At 53.5% G+C, this 16,098-nt stretch overlaps 1 protein-coding gene across 2 annotated transcripts; it reads left to right on the top strand.

The window, feature by feature from the left end:
- The first annotated feature begins 10,679 nt into the window (after positions 1 to 10,679).
- On the top strand, positions 10,680 to 12,160 carry EMC4 (ER membrane protein complex subunit 4). Of its 2 annotated transcripts, XM_075526546.1 has the most exons (5): positions 10,680 to 10,820; positions 10,908 to 11,007; positions 11,170 to 11,323; positions 11,797 to 11,957; positions 12,076 to 12,160. In XM_075526546.1, the coding sequence occupies exons 1-5, from the start codon at positions 10,747 to 10,749 to the stop codon at positions 12,109 to 12,111; spliced, it is 525 nt and encodes a 174-aa protein (XP_075382661.1). In that variant the 5' UTR covers positions 10,680 to 10,746; the 3' UTR covers positions 12,112 to 12,160. The 2 variants fall into 2 exon arrangements, with proteins under 2 accessions (XP_075382661.1, XP_075382663.1); XM_075526548.1 differs by lacking the exon at positions 10,908 to 11,007 and having other exon boundaries at positions 10,725 to 10,820.
- Positions 12,161 to 16,098: the final 3,938 nt, after the last annotated feature.

The following is a 16,098-nucleotide window of genomic DNA, read 5'->3' as shown; positions in this document are numbered from 1 at the left end:
TTATGGCCCTGGTGCCCAGGAGGGCCTTTGGGATGGGCCCTGCCAGGGAAGGTGGGCAGCTTGCCCTCAAACTGCTCCAGGATGTACCTTATGAAGAGTCTCCTCTCCAGCTGCAGCTCATCTACAGGTGTTAGACACGAGTGGGCTGGTAGCTATCCATCTCACAGCGGAGCTTGTTGAGGACATCCTGGAGCTTGCTGCAGGCCGCCCTGCGCGTCGTGCTGGGCTTCACCAGCTCTTCAGCCAGCTGCCACTGCAGGTCCCACATCTGGTGAAGGGCAGAGTGCTCCTGCGGCAGCAGTTCCTGCACCTCACAGAGCTCAGCCTTCTTCCAACACAGCATTTGGCAGGACTCTGCCACTGGTTCAACTCCTGCAGCTGCTGCACCTCCTGAGCCTGCCACTGCTCCCACTCAGATTGGAGTTGGTCTGCCAGGAGCTGCTGCTTCCCCTCCAACACCTCCTTCAGCTCCCGGTTTTCGGCAGCGAAGAAGTGGTGCAGCTTGTGGGAGTGGAGATGCTCACCCTCCAGCTCAGCCTGCAGCGCCTCCAGCTCCCACCTGCGCTCCTCCTTCTGCACAGCACTGCCAGGGGCCTGTGCCAGGACCCGGTGGCATGAGGAGCAGCTGTGTGCCACAGGCCCACAGCCCGCAACATCCCACATTATGGCTGAAGGCATGGGGAGTGGGCCGTCGGCCACCAAACACTGCTGCCAACAGTCACCAATGGTTGCATTCCCTGGGTCTGTGAGGGGAGGCTGCCCCCTGACCCCATTGCAGCTCCTGTCTCCCTTCACCATGGAGGACCAGAGACAGCATCTGCCATGGGCCAGGGGTGGGCTAGTGTGGCCTTGCATGTGTGTCCTGGCCCCGAGCACTCAATGGAGGGGAGGGGCAGTATGGCCTTTGTGGTGGGTTGACCTTGGCTGGCCACCAGGTGCCCACCCAGCCGCTCTATCACTCCCCTTCCTCAACAAGATGGGGGGGAGGAAACAAGATGAAAAAGAATTCATGGGTTGACATAAAGGCAGTTTAATAAAGAAAAAGCAAAGACTGTGCATGGAAGCAAAGGAAAATAAAAAGGTTTATTCCCTAATTCCCATCAGCAGGCGATGTCCAGCCACTGCTTCCTGGGAAGTAGAGCCTCAGTATGCATAGTGGTTGCTCTGGAAGACAAACGCCTTAATAACGAATGCCCCCTCCCCTCCTCCTTTCTCTTAGCTTTTATTGGTCTGAGCACAACATCATATGATATGGAATGGAATGTTTATTAAGGCAATAAAAAATGTTTCTATAAATACATTAGCAACAAAAGGAGAGCTAAGGATAATCTCCATCCTTAGCTGGACACGGGGGGAAACATAGTGACAAAGGATGAGGAAAAGGCTGAGGTACTTAACACCTTCTTTGCCTCACTCTTTAATAGTCAGACCAGTTGTTCTCGGGGTACCCAGCCTCCTGAGCTGGAAGACAGGGACGGGGAGCAGAATGAAGCCCCAACAATCCAAGGGGAAATGGTTAGTGACCGCTACACCACTTAGACATACACAAGTCTATGGGGCCAGATCGGATCCACCCAAGGGTACTGAGGGGGCTGGCAGAAGTGCTCACCAAGCCACTTTCAATCATTTATCAGCAATCCTGGCTAACTGGGGAGGTCCCAGTTGACCGGAGGTTAGTAAATGTGACGCCCATCTACAGGGAGGGCCGGAAGGAGGATCCGGGCAACTACAGGCCTGTCAGCCTGACCTCGGTGCCGGGAGAGGTTATGGAGCAGATGGTCTTGAATGACATCACACGGCACATACTGGACAACCAGGGGATCAGGTCCAGTCAGCATGGGTTTATGAAAGGCAGGTCCTGCTTGACTAACTTGATCTCCTTCTATGACAAGATGACTCACTTAGTAGATGAGGGAAAGGCTGTGAATGTTGTTTACCTGGACTTTAGAAAAGCTTTTGACACCGTTTCCCACAGCATTCTCCTGGAGAAACTGGCTGCTCATGGCTTGGATGAGCATACACTTCACTGGGTAAAAAACTGCCTCGATGGCTGGGCCCAAAGAGTGGTGGTGAACAGAGTTCAATCCAGTTGGTGGCCAGTCACAAGTGGTGTTCCCCAGGGCTCAGTATTAGGGCCAGTTCTGTTTAATATCTTTATCAATGATCTGGACAAGGGGATCAAGTGCACCCTCAGTAAGTTTGCAGATGACACCAAGCTGGGTGGGAGCGTTGATCTGCTTGAGGGTAGAAAGGCTCTGCAGAGGGATCTGGACAGGTGGATTGATGGGTCGAGGCCAACTGTGAGATTCAACAAGGCTCAGTGCCGGCTCCTGCACTTGGGTCACAACAACCCATGCAACACTATAGGCTTGGGGAAAGGTGGCTGGAAAGCTGCCTGGCGGAAAAGGACCTGGGGGTGTTGGTCAATAGCTGGCTGAATATAAGCTGGCAGTGTGCCCAGGTGGCCAAGAAGGCCAATGGCATCCTGGCTTGTATCAGAAATAGTGTCGCCAGCAGGACTAGGGAAGTGATTCATCCCCCTGTACTCAGCACTCGTGAGGCCACACCTCGAATGCTGGGTTCAGTTTTGGGCCTCTCACTACAAGAAAGACATTGAGGTACTGGAGCATGTCCAAAGAAGGGCAACGAAGCTGGTGAAGGGCACAAGTCCTGTGAGGAGCAGCTGAGGGAACCGGGTTTGTTTAGTTTGGAGAAAAGGAGGCTGAGGGGAGACCTTATTGCTCTCTACAACTACATGAAAGGAGCTTGTAGCAAGGTGGGGGTCAGTCTCTTCTCCCAAGTAACAAGTGATAGGACAAGCAGAAACGGCCTCAAGTTGCACCAGGGGAGGTTTAGATTGGATATTAGGAAAAATTTCTTCACCAAAAGAGTTATCAAGCATTGGAACAGGCTGCTCAGGGAAGTGCCTGAGTCACCATCCCTGGAGGTATTTAAGAGATGTGTAGACATGGCATTTAGGGACATTGTTTAGTGGTGGAATTGGCAGTGTTAGGTTTACGGTTGGACTCTATGATCTTAAAGGTCTTTTCCAACCTAAATGATTCTACGATTCTACGAATAACTCTCTGGTCAGCTTGGGTCAGCTGTTCTGGCTATGTCCCCTCCCAAACTCTTGCCCACCCCCAGCCTACTGGCCTTTGGGGGGGGGGGGGGGGGGCAGTTTGGAGCTCAGCCTTGATGCTGTGAGCACTGCTCAGCAGTAGCCAAAACACTGGTGTGTTATCAATACCTTTCTAGCTACAAATACAAATGTTCTTTGTATTGAGTGTAGCAGCACTATGAGGGCTGCTATGGGGAAAGTTACCTCCATCCCAGCTAGACCCAATACAGCCTTATACGGTATGTCCTGGCCCCCCTGTGCACAAAGGAGAGGTATGACATGTTACATAAGAAAAAGCTCCAATGTAAAGACATCTTCCAAGACATGCGCAATAGAACTTGACCAACAGTGACCTAGCCTATACAAGTGGGCTTGCTGCTAGAAGAAACCAGACTAAACTGGCTGAAAGTGGCAAAGTTGCAACAAAATTGTGCAAACTTGGCTAATAAATATGCATTAAGTGCACTTGCACAAGCAGTTTGCACATATAAATGCTCAAAAGTGAATGGTAACAGACGGTATCATGGCCAAAGCCAACAGGTTATGTAAATTGTAAAAATGAATACGAGAACAGTCTTAAGATTGCTTATACAGAATCAAGAGTTGTAACACAGGGTCATACTTGTGCTCCCAGCTGAGAAGCCACCTTTATTGCTGGCAATGAAAAAGGGGTTTTAGCTAGTGCATACTTCTGCTGCCTTCTTTCCAGTACCCACACACAAACTAGAAGAAAAGAAAAATATAAGCAAATCCATTTTGGTACAATTTGGTGACCAAGGTTAGACCCCGTGGGTTCCCAACCTGGTGAGCATGGCTACCACATATGACACAACCGGTACTGGGTGAGTTCACCTGATTGTGCATGCAGGACCCACATTCACGTTTAAAACCAGGGGCAGCATAAGTCAAGGCGGGGGTCAATAGGTAAGGTAAAACAGCATTTGCCACTGGTGGAAATTCTGGAAAATGGAAAGAAAATTGACAGTACTTCAGGATTCAGTAAAGGTCGAGCTGTAGTTCTCTGTCAGGATGAGTGGCCAGCTGGACCTTGGGAGGGGACACCTTCTGAGCACTGGCCCCTGGAAAGTTCGTTTGATATGAGTAAGCTGACCTTCCTGAGTCATATGTGATATGGTATAAGGCAGTATTGCCTTATATGGTAAATCCATGCTGACTACTCCCCATCACCTTCTCGTCCTTTACAGGACGATTTGGAAGTTGTTTCCAGGATCTGTTGCTCCATCACCTCCCCAGGGATGGAGGCGAAGCTTGTAGGCCTAGCGAGGGTCATGGAAGGGGGCCACAAAGAACTATGGTGTGCAACGGTCCAGAAGAACAGGAAAGCCTGGGTGTTCTTTATTTTCTAGGAAGAGCAACAGGGCCAGACCAAGGCATGCTCTTTTACAGCAAAAAAGTGGCGTGTGGAAGAAGCAGTCAGTGAAATGCTCCCAAGGAGCACAAGCAACAAGCATAGTGTATGTCCTCGAGCATGTGCTCCTCTGGGTGCTTTGTATGTGTGAGCAGCAATTGCACATGCACACACATGCACACGAGGTGTGCTTCATTAGCAGTCATACAGCCAGGCATCAGGCTTCACACTCAGTGCTTTAATGGGCAACACTCGCAGGAAACCAGCAGAAGCATCTCTGAGCCAAAAGACCTGCAGGGATGGTTCAGGCTGGGGAAGGGATGTGGGGACACTGTAGAAAGCCCTGGCCAAGCCCAGCTCCCATTCAGCTTACTTCCAGGGTGTGAATGCAGGGGCAGCAGGGGGTTCAAGGTGCCCCGCAAACATCTTTTCCTAGCAAGGCGACCAATGTGTGTGTGGACAGACCCTTGGGCAATGCCACTCACTGTTTTGCTTCTCTCCACTCTCTGCTCCCCACGGTGAGGACATGCACAGCAACCAGCTCTGACAGGAGGGTCCCCATCACTGCCAACAGCAGCGGTGCTCTGACGTGACAGAGTTGCCCTCCGGAAAGCCCCTGGAGCCTTTGCTGGGCTCTGCAGGGACCCATGTGGTGTAGCGGATTGATGCACGGACTCCAATAGAGGGGTAAATCAAAGACCCCTTATTGAAAATATTCCATGACCTATATACTTTCTAATTGTTTATCCATGCGCTCCTGAGAGAACTCTTATTGGTCTACCTGTCTTGTCCACGCACCCCCCCCACGCGTACCTTCAGCTAATACGATTGGCTATCTCCCTGCAACCCTGCAGTTCCTTCCCCCACAACAAAGGTGTTCCAGACACACTGTCTCCACTGTCTCCTTTTTTCGGAAGTGACCCGGACCCTCAGTACTTCATTCTTGTTAACCCTTTCGTTCCCGCAATGCCTAATTCCTCCTCAATGTGGGGCTCTAATTACACCCCAGAGTGCCCCAGGACTGTAGCTGGGTTCTGGAGGGGCCTGTGATGAGCCCTAATTACCCTCCAGAGTGCCAGGGTGCCTTAGCCAAGTTCTGCAGGGACCCATGCGGTGCCCTAATTGCTCTCCAGAGCACCCTGGTGCCTTATCCAGGCTCTGCAGGGGCCCATGCCGGGCCCTAATTACCCTGCAGAATGCCCTAGGGCTTTATCCAGGCTCTGCATCTCCTCACTGGTCCCACCTGGGCTGCCCTGGCCCCAGCCCACAGCTGGAGCTGACTGGGAATGGGCATCCATCACCCCAGCCACATGCTCCATCACCCCCTCCCCTGGACCCGGCCACAGCCACTCACCCAGTGCCCAGGGCCTGCAGGCACATCCAGGGGTGGAGAGGGACAGTAGAATGTTTATTCATTCATGCACATGAGAAATCCCAGCAGTGAGTTGGCTCTGAGGCTCAGTGCCTACTCGTGAGCTTTGAGCCTTGACCTTTAACTCCTGACCTATGACCTTTGGCCCTTGATTTTCCAACTTTTGAAATGTGTCATTTGGTGCTCGATTACTTACTCTTGACCTTTGATCCTTGAGTTATGACCTTTGACACACATAATTTGTCACTTGGCTGCTTGTGAACCTTGACCTACGACCTTTTCCCTTTAACCCTTGAAAGACATCATTTGACACCTGATCACTTGCTTGTGACCTTTGACCCTTGACATATGACCATTGAGCTTTGACCCTTGATTTTTTTTCACCCTTGAAACATGACATTCAGCGCTTGTTTGTTTCCTCATGACCTTTGACCCTTGACCTTTCACCCTTTAAACACGTCATTCGCTGCTTGATCACATACTTGTGACCTGTCAGCTTTGGTCTATGGCCTTTGACCTTCAACCTTTACCTTTGATCTTCAACCCTTGAAATGTGTTGTTTGCTGCTTGAGTGCTTACTTGTGACCTTTGACCCATGATATATGACCTCTGACCCTTGAAAACTGTCATTTCAGTCCCTGAAAAACAGGGACAGGGAGCCAGATAGAGATGTAGAATGAAAATTTAAAATGCGACAAGGTACAAGAAATGCAAGAAAAAAAATCAAAAATAGGGACAGGGAGCCAGATGCAGACATAGAATTAAAATTTAAAATGTGATGTGGTACAAGAAACACAGGAAAAATTAAAAAAAAATACAGACAGGGATATGGTTAGAGGGAGATGTAGAAATAAAATTTTAAAAGCGACAGGGTACCAGAAACATAGGCAAGAATTAAAAAATAGGGACAGGGAGCCGGATGGAGGGAGGTGTCAAAAAAGATTTTCCAACTCGACATGGTACATGAAACCTAGGAAAGAATTAAAAAGTAAGGACAGGGAGATGGACAGAAGGAAACATAGAATATTTAAAAAGCAGCGGGGTAAAAGAAACACAGGCAAGAATTACAAAAAAGGGAGCAGGAGCCAGTTAAGAGAGAGACATAGAAAAAATTTAAGAAGCGACAGGGTACAGGGCAGAGTTGGCAGAAGAGGAAAAAGTTTTTGGGAACCGGACAGGTAGCTGGGCAGGCAGAGAGGGAGACGGAGGCAGGGACAAGCAGGGAAGAAGGCAGAGATGTGGAGAAGGGTGGCAGAGATCTGCAGCCACCAATTCTGCGCACGCCCCACACAGGGCTGCCGTGACCAACTAAACTCCAGCCCAGCCAAAACCAGGGCAGCCTCCACCCCGTATCCCACCACAGTGGTGTCATGCTCAGGTCCCACCCTGTGCCATACATCACCAGCCACCACCTCCTTCCCATCCTGTGATAGCTATGCAGTATCAGTCCCTCAGTCTACCTAAATTGTCCTTCAAACGTTCCATAAAACATCAATAAATTGTCCACAAAACATCTGCTGTGGTCATCTCAGGACAGGAGAGGTGGCACTGGGCCACTGAAGACAGCTCAGGTGGGGTCATGGCTGCGCGTCCACAGCTTCCTGCCCAGCTCCTCTTCCACCAGTTTGGGTGGCTCCTGTTAAGGCGCTTCCTACCACATAAGGAAGTGTGGGTTGCAGCACCTTCAAGACACCTGCACTGTTGTGTCCATACTGTGGCCCTTGGCACCAGGCCATGGGGTTTAATGTCACAGCAAACTCCTCCTGGCCTCTTCTCCCAAGGGAGTTGTCCACAGGTCAGCAGGCCTTCAGGGTGTAGCTGCTCTGGCGGGGACCACTCCACGAGGCCCCATGGTGAGCACAGGAGATGGGTGGGAGGTGAAGCAGGATAAAGGATGGGAGAGAGGGGGGGGAAGGGGACAGGGGGAGGGACAGGGGGACTGAGAAAGGGGGCGAGGGACAGATGGGAGCAGGGAGAAAAACAGGGAGCAGGGCAGAGGCAGGGACAGGGAGAAGGACACAGCAGTGCTGGGGGGTAGGGCGGGGGCAGAGGAGAAACAGAGGGAGAGGGAGAAAGGACAGGGTGAGGAAGGTGAGAGGGGGATGGTGAGAGGGGAGAAAAGGGGCAGGGAGGAGGAAAGGGATGGGGAAAAGCGATGGGTTGGGGGTGAGAGAGAAAATTAAGAGGAAGAGGGCAGGACAGGGGGATGGGGGAGGCAGGAGGAGGGGAGAGAGGGAGAGGGGCAGGGAGCAGGGAAAGACAGGATGGCAAGAAGGACAGAGGGGTGTGTCGTGGAGGCTCACAAAATCAAATCAGGCAAGTGATAAACAAAATAAACTTCATTTGAACCAAAATTGTTTAGCAGAAAACTAACTAGAAATGAGGCTTATCAAAATCGTTCAGCACCCTGACAACATCAGTAAACCACAGGTTCAGGATAACGTACAAGGAATTAATACTGCACAGCTGGCCTTAGAAACAAGGATCCAAAATGCGCGCAATCACTCACCCACGAGACGAGGGTTCTCAACCTGGAGGAGTCTCCTTCAGCAGCGTCCCGACCCAAGGGGAGAGTCAACTGCAGACCCACTGCTCTGAGGAGGACCGACTCAACTTGAGCTCCGGCAGGGCTCCATTTACACCCTGGTCGAATCTGACCTGTGGTCAGTTCTGATTGGCTGAAGGCCTCAGCTTCTACTCCTCGCCCCGGGTGTGTACATGCCGGTCGGCAGCGTCCCGCAAAGGTGCAAAAGTAAGAGCACGAAAAGTAAGGACCCAGCGGTGCTAACGCCCCCAGTGTTTTATCACAGCAAGTGCACCTGCCACGGGGCAGGAAGGGGGGGATACAGGGTGAGGGAGAAGGACAGAGGAGCCAGAGAGGAAGAAAGGTACAGGGAGGAGGGTGGGGAGAGGGAGAAAAAAAAACAAAACAAAACCAAGAAATCAAAAAACAACCCCAAGTAAAAAAACCCCAAAGAACCGAGAAATCATAATAATGCGCTAACAATAAAAAAGCAAGGAAAAAAGTCAAAAAAACTAGAAATCACCCCCCAGAAATAAAAATGAAAAAAAAGTCAAAAAACAACCCCTAAATTTAAAAAAAAAAATCAAAATTAGCTCCCCAAGAATGAAAAGAGATGCAAAAAAAAAATCAAAAACCCCCAAGAAAAAAACACCCCAAGGAAAAAAAAGAAAAAAAGCAACTCCAAGAAATCTAAATAATCCAAGAAATTAAAATATCTCAAGAAATTAAAAATTAAAATTTAAAATAACCCACAAGAAAATAAAGGGGGAAAAAAAGAAAAAAATGAAAAAACACCGCAAGAAATCAAAACAACCCCATCGTGAATGGGCGATTTAAACCACTTAAAGAACCACTGTCAAAGGTATTAGCAAAAGTGGTTTTATTGAAATATGATGTTGTAAAAGTACAACTTAACAAAGTTTGATGGCAAGGTTCACTCTATTACTGCACTGCACAATCATTTGACCAATGACTCAAAACTACCAAGGCAGAGTCAAAGTTACCAAGACAAAACCAGTTACCATAATACAAAGTTATGCGCAGTATCAGTTGCTTACCAAAGATCTGCCATTGGTAAAAGGTCTCTCTGCCTCGAGGAGCAACCTTGAGAGGTGTCCCAGCTCAAGGGGAGATCACCGCCATGCAGCCAGGCTGCCTAGCAGGGAGAGCTCAAAGAAGGCTCAGTTTTGAGCCTTGTCAGTTATGGGATAAAGTGGTTGGCTCATAGCCAAATTATGTGTGATGGAAAAGGTATGCATGGGACCCCTTGTACCTCACTTAATAAGTGAGTCTTGGAAAAGCCACCCGCTATTCATGTGTCAATCGCATGATCAGTATTCCAAGCTCATATGCATCGGTGCTCACTGTGTCACTCTATTCCTTTGTGGGTTCTCAGAGAACAGATCAGGACCAGAGGAGGTCTTGGCCTGGCCATGGCTCAGGCCTTTACCTCCTTTGGAACCTGTACCAAACTACCGCCAGTCTGCTTAAGGAGTCCAGTGCATCTGTCACACCCCCCAAGAAATAAATTTTAAAAAAAACAACGAAACACCCCCAGGAAATCAAAATATGCCCTGCAAGAAGTTTAAAAAAAAAAAAAAAAACCCAAGGGAAAAACAAACCCCACTCCCAATAAGTCAAAAAACCCACAGACACCAGAAATAAAAAAAATCAAAATCACTCCCAGGAAATTTAAGAATAAAACAAAGGGAAAACCAACCCCGATAACTTAAAAAAAAGGAAAGAAAAACCCAAACCACCAAAGGGACGCGGAAGGGAGGGAGGGCGCGCAGGGGGAGAAGGGAGAAGAAGAGAGCAGACTGCGGGAAACAGGCAGGAGGCAGCAAACAGGAGGCAGCAGGCAGGACCGGGCAGCAGGCAGGGAAAAGGAGCTGACCGTCCGCTCCAATCCGCTTCGCCCCCCGCCCCCCCAGCAGCCGCCGCCACGCTGTATCCGCGCATGCGCCAAGGGGTGGTCGGAGCGTCCGCGCGTCACCGGCTCCGGGCGGAATCCAAAGCCCCGCACCGCGGTTCCGGGGGGGAACGGACCGGGAGGGGTGCTGTGGGGCGCGGGAGTGGTGTGTGGCTGCTGTGCGGTTGCTGTGAGGAAGGAGGCTACTATGGTGCGCGGGGTTGCCTTAGGGCTGGTATGGGGCTTCTATGGGGTTCCTATGGGGTTCGTATGCGGCTGCTATGGGGCAGGGCACTGCTATGACGTTGCTATGGCGTTGCCATGGGGCAGGGCGTTGCTATGGTGTTGCTACGGGGCAGGGAGCTCTGTGCGGAGTCCTGGATGCCTAGGGCCCCCTCACGTGACCTTCCCGCGTGACCCCTCCCCTCCCCGTTCGGGCGCTCGCAAAATGGCGGCGGCGGCGGCAGTTCGGGGGCGGCGCTTCAAGTGGTCGTTGGAGCTGGCGGCGGCGCCGGGGGGGCGGTGAGGCCCGGGGGGCTTGGGGGAGGGGGGAACTTGGGGGTTCTAGGGGTCTCTCCGGCCTCACCTGCCCCCTTCTATCCCCCCCAGGCCCCGTGGAGCCGCCGAGGGCCGCGGGCCGCTGGGGTTCGCCGAGCGGCAGCTAGGGGAGGGCGGCGTCCATGAAAGCGACAAAATCCTCATGGAGAAGGTGGGCGGGGGGGGACCCGGGGAGGAGGAGGGGGGAGGGACAGCCTCGGACGCCTGGGTTCCTCTTGGGGGGGGGATGGTCCCTGCCCCAGATGCCTGGGTCCTGTACGAGGGCGGTCCCCCCCACACATCCCGGATGCCTGGGTCCCCTCTTTCCCTGCAGCGCTGCTGGGACGTGGCACTGGCGCCGCTGAAGCAGATCCCCATGAACCTGTTCATCATGTACATGGCCGGCAACACCATCTCCATCTTCCCCGCCATGATGGTCTGCATGATGGGCTGGCGCCCGCTGCAGGCCCTCATGTCCCTCTCCGCCAGTGAGTACAACCCTGCGCTACAGCCCCATGCGAGTGACAGCTCCCTGGGTGTCCCCCCACGGCCATCCCCTGCCGCACGACAGTGGCCCCACATACCTGCGGCAGTCCCCTGCCCCGCATCTCCCCCTGCAACAGTCATCCCCACGTATCCCCCAACTGTCATCCCTACAACAGTCTCCGGTATGCATGTCCACCTGCAACAGTTGCCCCACACGTCCCCCAACAGTTGTCCCTATGACAGTCACCCCCATACCAGTCACCCCCACACACCCCTCAACAGTCACCCTTATGACAGTCACCCCCATGTCGGTCGCTCCCACGCGTCTTCCAACAGTCACCCGTATCCCATCTGCCCTGTGCCTCCCCCACCACTCTCCCCTGTGATGCTCCCCTGCCACTCCACACCATCATTACCCCTGGTCCCCCACTGTGACAGTAATAGGTCCCCCTGTCCCACCCTGTCTGCTCCACAGCACTGAAGGCGCTGGAGAGCTCAAGCCGGCGGGCACTGCAGGGGCTGGTGTTCCTGGTGGGCAATGGGCTGGGGCTGGCGCTGGCCCTTTACAAGTGCCAGGCCATGGGGCTGCTTCCCACCCGCCCCTCTGACTGGCTGGCCTTCGTCGCCCCCCCACAGGTGCGCCCAGACACTGGGGTCCCTCTGCCCACCCCTGCTCCCCCAGATGCCAGGGTTCCCCCTGGCCTGGACACCAGGGTCCTCCCACTCACGCCCTTTCTCTCTCTTCCTTTGGCAGCGGATGGAGTTCACTGGGGGGGGCCTGATCCTGTGACCCAATGTGCCCATCCACCAATAAAGGCAATGGCAGGCTGGTGATGTTATTTTTGGGGGGAGTTATGAGGGTTTGGGGGCTCAGCCCAAGGAAGCACCGGGACAGATCGGAGCGAAAAGTGTTTATTGGTGGTGTGTGCTGGGAGCACCAGGGTCTGTACTGGTAGTGCTGGGGCCCATGCTGGGAGCACTGGGAATGCAGTGGAGGAGCACTGAAGCCTGTACTGGGAGTGCCCTGGGAGCCTTGGGGCCTGTACTGGGAGCTTGGGGACCACACTGGGAGTGCACTGGAGCTGCACTCAGAGCCTTGAGGCTCATACTGGGAACCTTAGGGGCTGTACTGGGAGTGCACTGGGAGCCTTGGGGCCTGTACTGGGAGTGCACTGGAGCTGCACTTGGAGACTCGGGGCCCATACTGGGAGCCTTAGAGCCTGTACTGGAGCACTGGGAGCCTTGTGGCCCACACTGGGAATGCACTTGGAGATGCACTTGGAGCCTCAGGGCCCATACTGGGATCATACTCTGAGAGCTGCAGCCCGGGCTGGTGCTGTATTGGGAACACTGGGTCCATACTGGGAACGTTGGGGCTCATAGGATCTTTAACTGTAGCTCATGCTGGCATCATACTGGGAGCACTGGGCCCATGTCGGGAGTGTTGGGGCCATATTGGGATTCTGCTGGAAGGGCTGTGACCCAGACTGGCGTACCAGGAGCATTGGTGCTATACTGGAAGCACTGGGCTCATACTAGGAGTGTGGCAGCACGTACTGGGATCGTGCCTGAAGATCATGCTTAGACTGGCATCATACTGGGAGCACTGGTGCTATAGTGGGATCATACTCTTGGGAGCTGTGGCCCAGACTGGCATTGCACTGGGAGCATTGGAGCTCATACTAGTACACTGGGCCCATACTGGGATCGTGCTTGAAGACCTATGGCTCAGGCTGGCATTGTACTGGAAGTGCTGGGCCCATACTGGGATGGCAATGAGCAAGCCAAGGCGGCACACATGCACTGCTGGGATGTACTGGGCCATACTGATACGCTGGGGGGGCAGGGGGGGGTCCCTATCACCCACACCACTAGCTCCAGCCCCTGTGTCAGCACCTCCAGGAACTCCAGGTCTGACCCATGTCAAGGGTCTGACCCATGGCTCCCCCGCAACTGCCCTATAACTGCCCTCAATTCCCCACACCTGCCCCATAACTGCCCCCCAATTCTCCAAACTGCCCCACACCTGTCCAAGTACCCCATAACCGCCCCCAATTCCCCCCACATGCCCCATAAGTGTCCCCCAATTTGCTCCCCAGCTGCCCCATAGCTGCCCTTGCTGCCCCCTAACCACCCACAGATTCTCCCCACTGCCCCATTTTTGCCTTTTTGCCCCATTTTGGCCCAATTTTGCCTCAGTTTTCACTGGGTTTGCCCCACTTTTTCCCAGTTTTCCCCCCATTTTTCCTGCTTTTGTCCCATTTGCCCTGTTTTGGCTTATTCTCCCCTTTCTTGCCCCAGCCCCCATAACTGGCTGGTTTTGCCCCATGTTGCCTCCTTTTTGCCTTTTTTTCCCTGGTTTTGACCCATTTTGCCTTGTTTCTGCCCCGCTTCCTCCCTCGTGTTTCCCCATTTCCCCCCAATTCTTCACATTTCTCCATTTCTTCTCTTTTCCATTATTTGCCTCTCTTTCTCCCTGTTTCTTCCATTTTTTCCTGGTTCACTCCATTTCCACTGTTTCTCCTCCTTGCCCCTGTTCCCAACCCATTTCCCCACATTTTTCCACATTTTCCCACAATTTCTCCCTAAGTTTTCTCCTCTACTGTTTTCCCTTGGGTTTTGCCTGTTTCTGCCCCATTTCCCCATTTTACCCTGTTTTTTCCCCCATTTCCCCTGATTTTCTCCTGGTTTTCTCCCCACTTTTTGCCCATTTGTGCCCCATTTTTCCCTGTTTCATTTTTTCCCATTTTTCCCTTTCTCCTTGTTTTTGCCCCCATTTTTCCCCATTTTCACTCATTTTTGCCTCTATTTCTTCCCGCATTCCCCCCATTTTCCCCCCAGTTCCCCCCCACTTTTTTCCATTTCCCCATTTCCTCCCATTTTTCCCATTTCCACATCTTTGCCCTCATTTCTTCCCCCATCCCACATTTTCCCAGTTCCCCGTCTTTTCCCATTTTTTCCATGTTTTTTTCACATTTTCCCCCATTTCGCCCTTCTTCCTGTTTTTTTACCCATTTTTTCCCTACTTTCTCCCAATTTTGCCCTGCTTCTTCCCCCATTTCCCTCCATTTTCCGTTTTCCCCTGGTTCCCCCTCTCTTTTCCCCCATTCCACCCAGTTTTGCCCGTTCCCCCCCATTTCTCCTCCCATTCTGTCTGCCAGCAGCACCAGCCAGCCCCCCACTTTGTTCTGCCACTCCGCCATGCATATATTCCCCCTCCTCAGCGCCCACCAGTACACACCAGTGCCCACTGGTGCTCCCCCCAGCATTCCCCCCCATCTCCCAGTATGGCCCAGAGCCTCCCCGTGCCTCCCAGCACAGCCCACAGCCCCAGAACCTCCTCCCCAGTATGCACCAGTGCCTCCCAGCACCTTCCCAGTATGGCCCAGAGCCTCCCCGTGCCCCCCAGGATGGCCCAGAGTCCCAGATCCATGCCTCCCAGTATGCACCAGTGAGTCCCAGTATGGTCCAGCACCATCCCAGTGTAGCCCAGCACCTTCCCAGTATGGTCCAAAGTCTCCCAGTGACTCCCAGTACAGCCCAGACCCCCAGACCCCTGCCTTCTAGTATGGACCAGTGCCTCCCAGTGAGTCCCAATATGGCCCAGTGCTCTCCCCAGAACTCCCAGTAAGATCCAGGGCCCCACAGTGATTCCCAGTATGGCCCAGAGCTCCATCCCACTATATCCCACTGCCCTCCCAGTGCTTCCCAGTACACCCCAATTCCTCCTGTGCCCTCCCAGGCCACACCAGTCGTCCCAGTGGCACTCACAGGCTGGGGTCCTGGTGGGGGGCACCCCCTCCTCCTCCTCCCCCCCTATGCTGGGGGCCTGCGATGGGGTGGGGCCTCCCTCTGACATCATCAGTGGGGTCACATATGATGTCACACCTCATTACATCACCCCTGCTGTGGCATGTCATGGTGTGTCACTGTGTATCATGTCCTGCCTCCCCACCTGGGTTGGAGGCAAATGGCAGCCCCGGGTCCCCACCCCCTCCCCAAGTGTGGTATCGCTTGGTGTGATGTGATGTCACACCCCATGACATCATCCCTGCCATGGCATGTCATCATGTGTCACCTTGTGTCATATGTGTGTGTGTATGTGTGTGTGTGTGTCCCTGGACCTGGGGGCATGCAGCAGCCCCGGGTCCCCGCGTCTCCCAGGTGTGATGTCATGTGATGCCATGTGACATCATCTGACATCATGTGATGATGTCAACGTGATTTCACCTGTGCAAGCCACATCTGGCATAGCATTTGGGAGCACAGCTCCATCATCAGCGTACACTTATAGGTGTACACCAAGACGTCGAGCTGCAAGAGGGGACACCCTGGTGCGGGGGTGCTCACCAGCGTGATGACGTGGGTCTGGGTGGGCAGCCCCTCCAGCAGGTGACAGCCTCCACTAGCCCCGCCCTGTAGCCCCGCCCATTGCTCAGCCTCCCCCCGCGGCCCCACCCCAGCAGGACAGCCACCTGGGGCCACTTACAGCTGCAACGAGAGGTGCAAGAGCCCCCAGGCTTCGCCCCCTCCTGCCTGGCTCCGCCCACCAGTCCACGCCCCCTCCCAAAATGGCTGCCCCCCCCCCCCCCCCGGTCCCTCCTCCCCTCCCTCCCCAATTGCCCTGGCCCAGGAGGCCCGGCCATTCCAAGATGGCCACCCCCCCAGGAGTCCCTCCCTCCTCCCTCCCTGGATGGCCTTAAGTGAGGAAGCCCTGCCCTCAGCTAGAGGGCCCGGCCCCTTTCAAGATTGCCATGCCTCCCCACAGACTATCTTC

The sequence above is a fragment of the Mycteria americana genome, chromosome Z (assembly GCF_035582795.1).
Source record: "Mycteria americana isolate JAX WOST 10 ecotype Jacksonville Zoo and Gardens chromosome Z, USCA_MyAme_1.0, whole genome shotgun sequence".
In the NCBI taxonomy this organism is placed as follows: Eukaryota; Metazoa; Chordata; class Aves; order Ciconiiformes; family Ciconiidae; genus Mycteria; species Mycteria americana.
Note: the sequence above shows the minus strand (reverse complement) of the source record. Positions and strands in the feature narration are given on the sequence as shown.

What these genes read in the sequence shown, in the direction of transcription:
- EMC4 (XM_075526546.1), top strand. Translation starts at nt 10,747, where the DNA reads ATGGCGGCGGCGGCGGCAGTTCGGGGGCGGCGCTTCAAGTGGTCGTTG. An exon ending in CCTCATGTCCCTCTCCGCCA is followed by an intron (nt 11,324 to 11,796) that starts GTGAGTACAACC and finishes TCTGCTCCACAG; the next exon opens with CACTGAAGGCGCTGGAGAGC. An exon ending in CCTTCGTCGCCCCCCCACAG is followed by an intron (nt 11,958 to 12,075) that starts GTGCGCCCAGAC and finishes TTCCTTTGGCAG; the next exon opens with CGGATGGAGTTCACTGGGGG.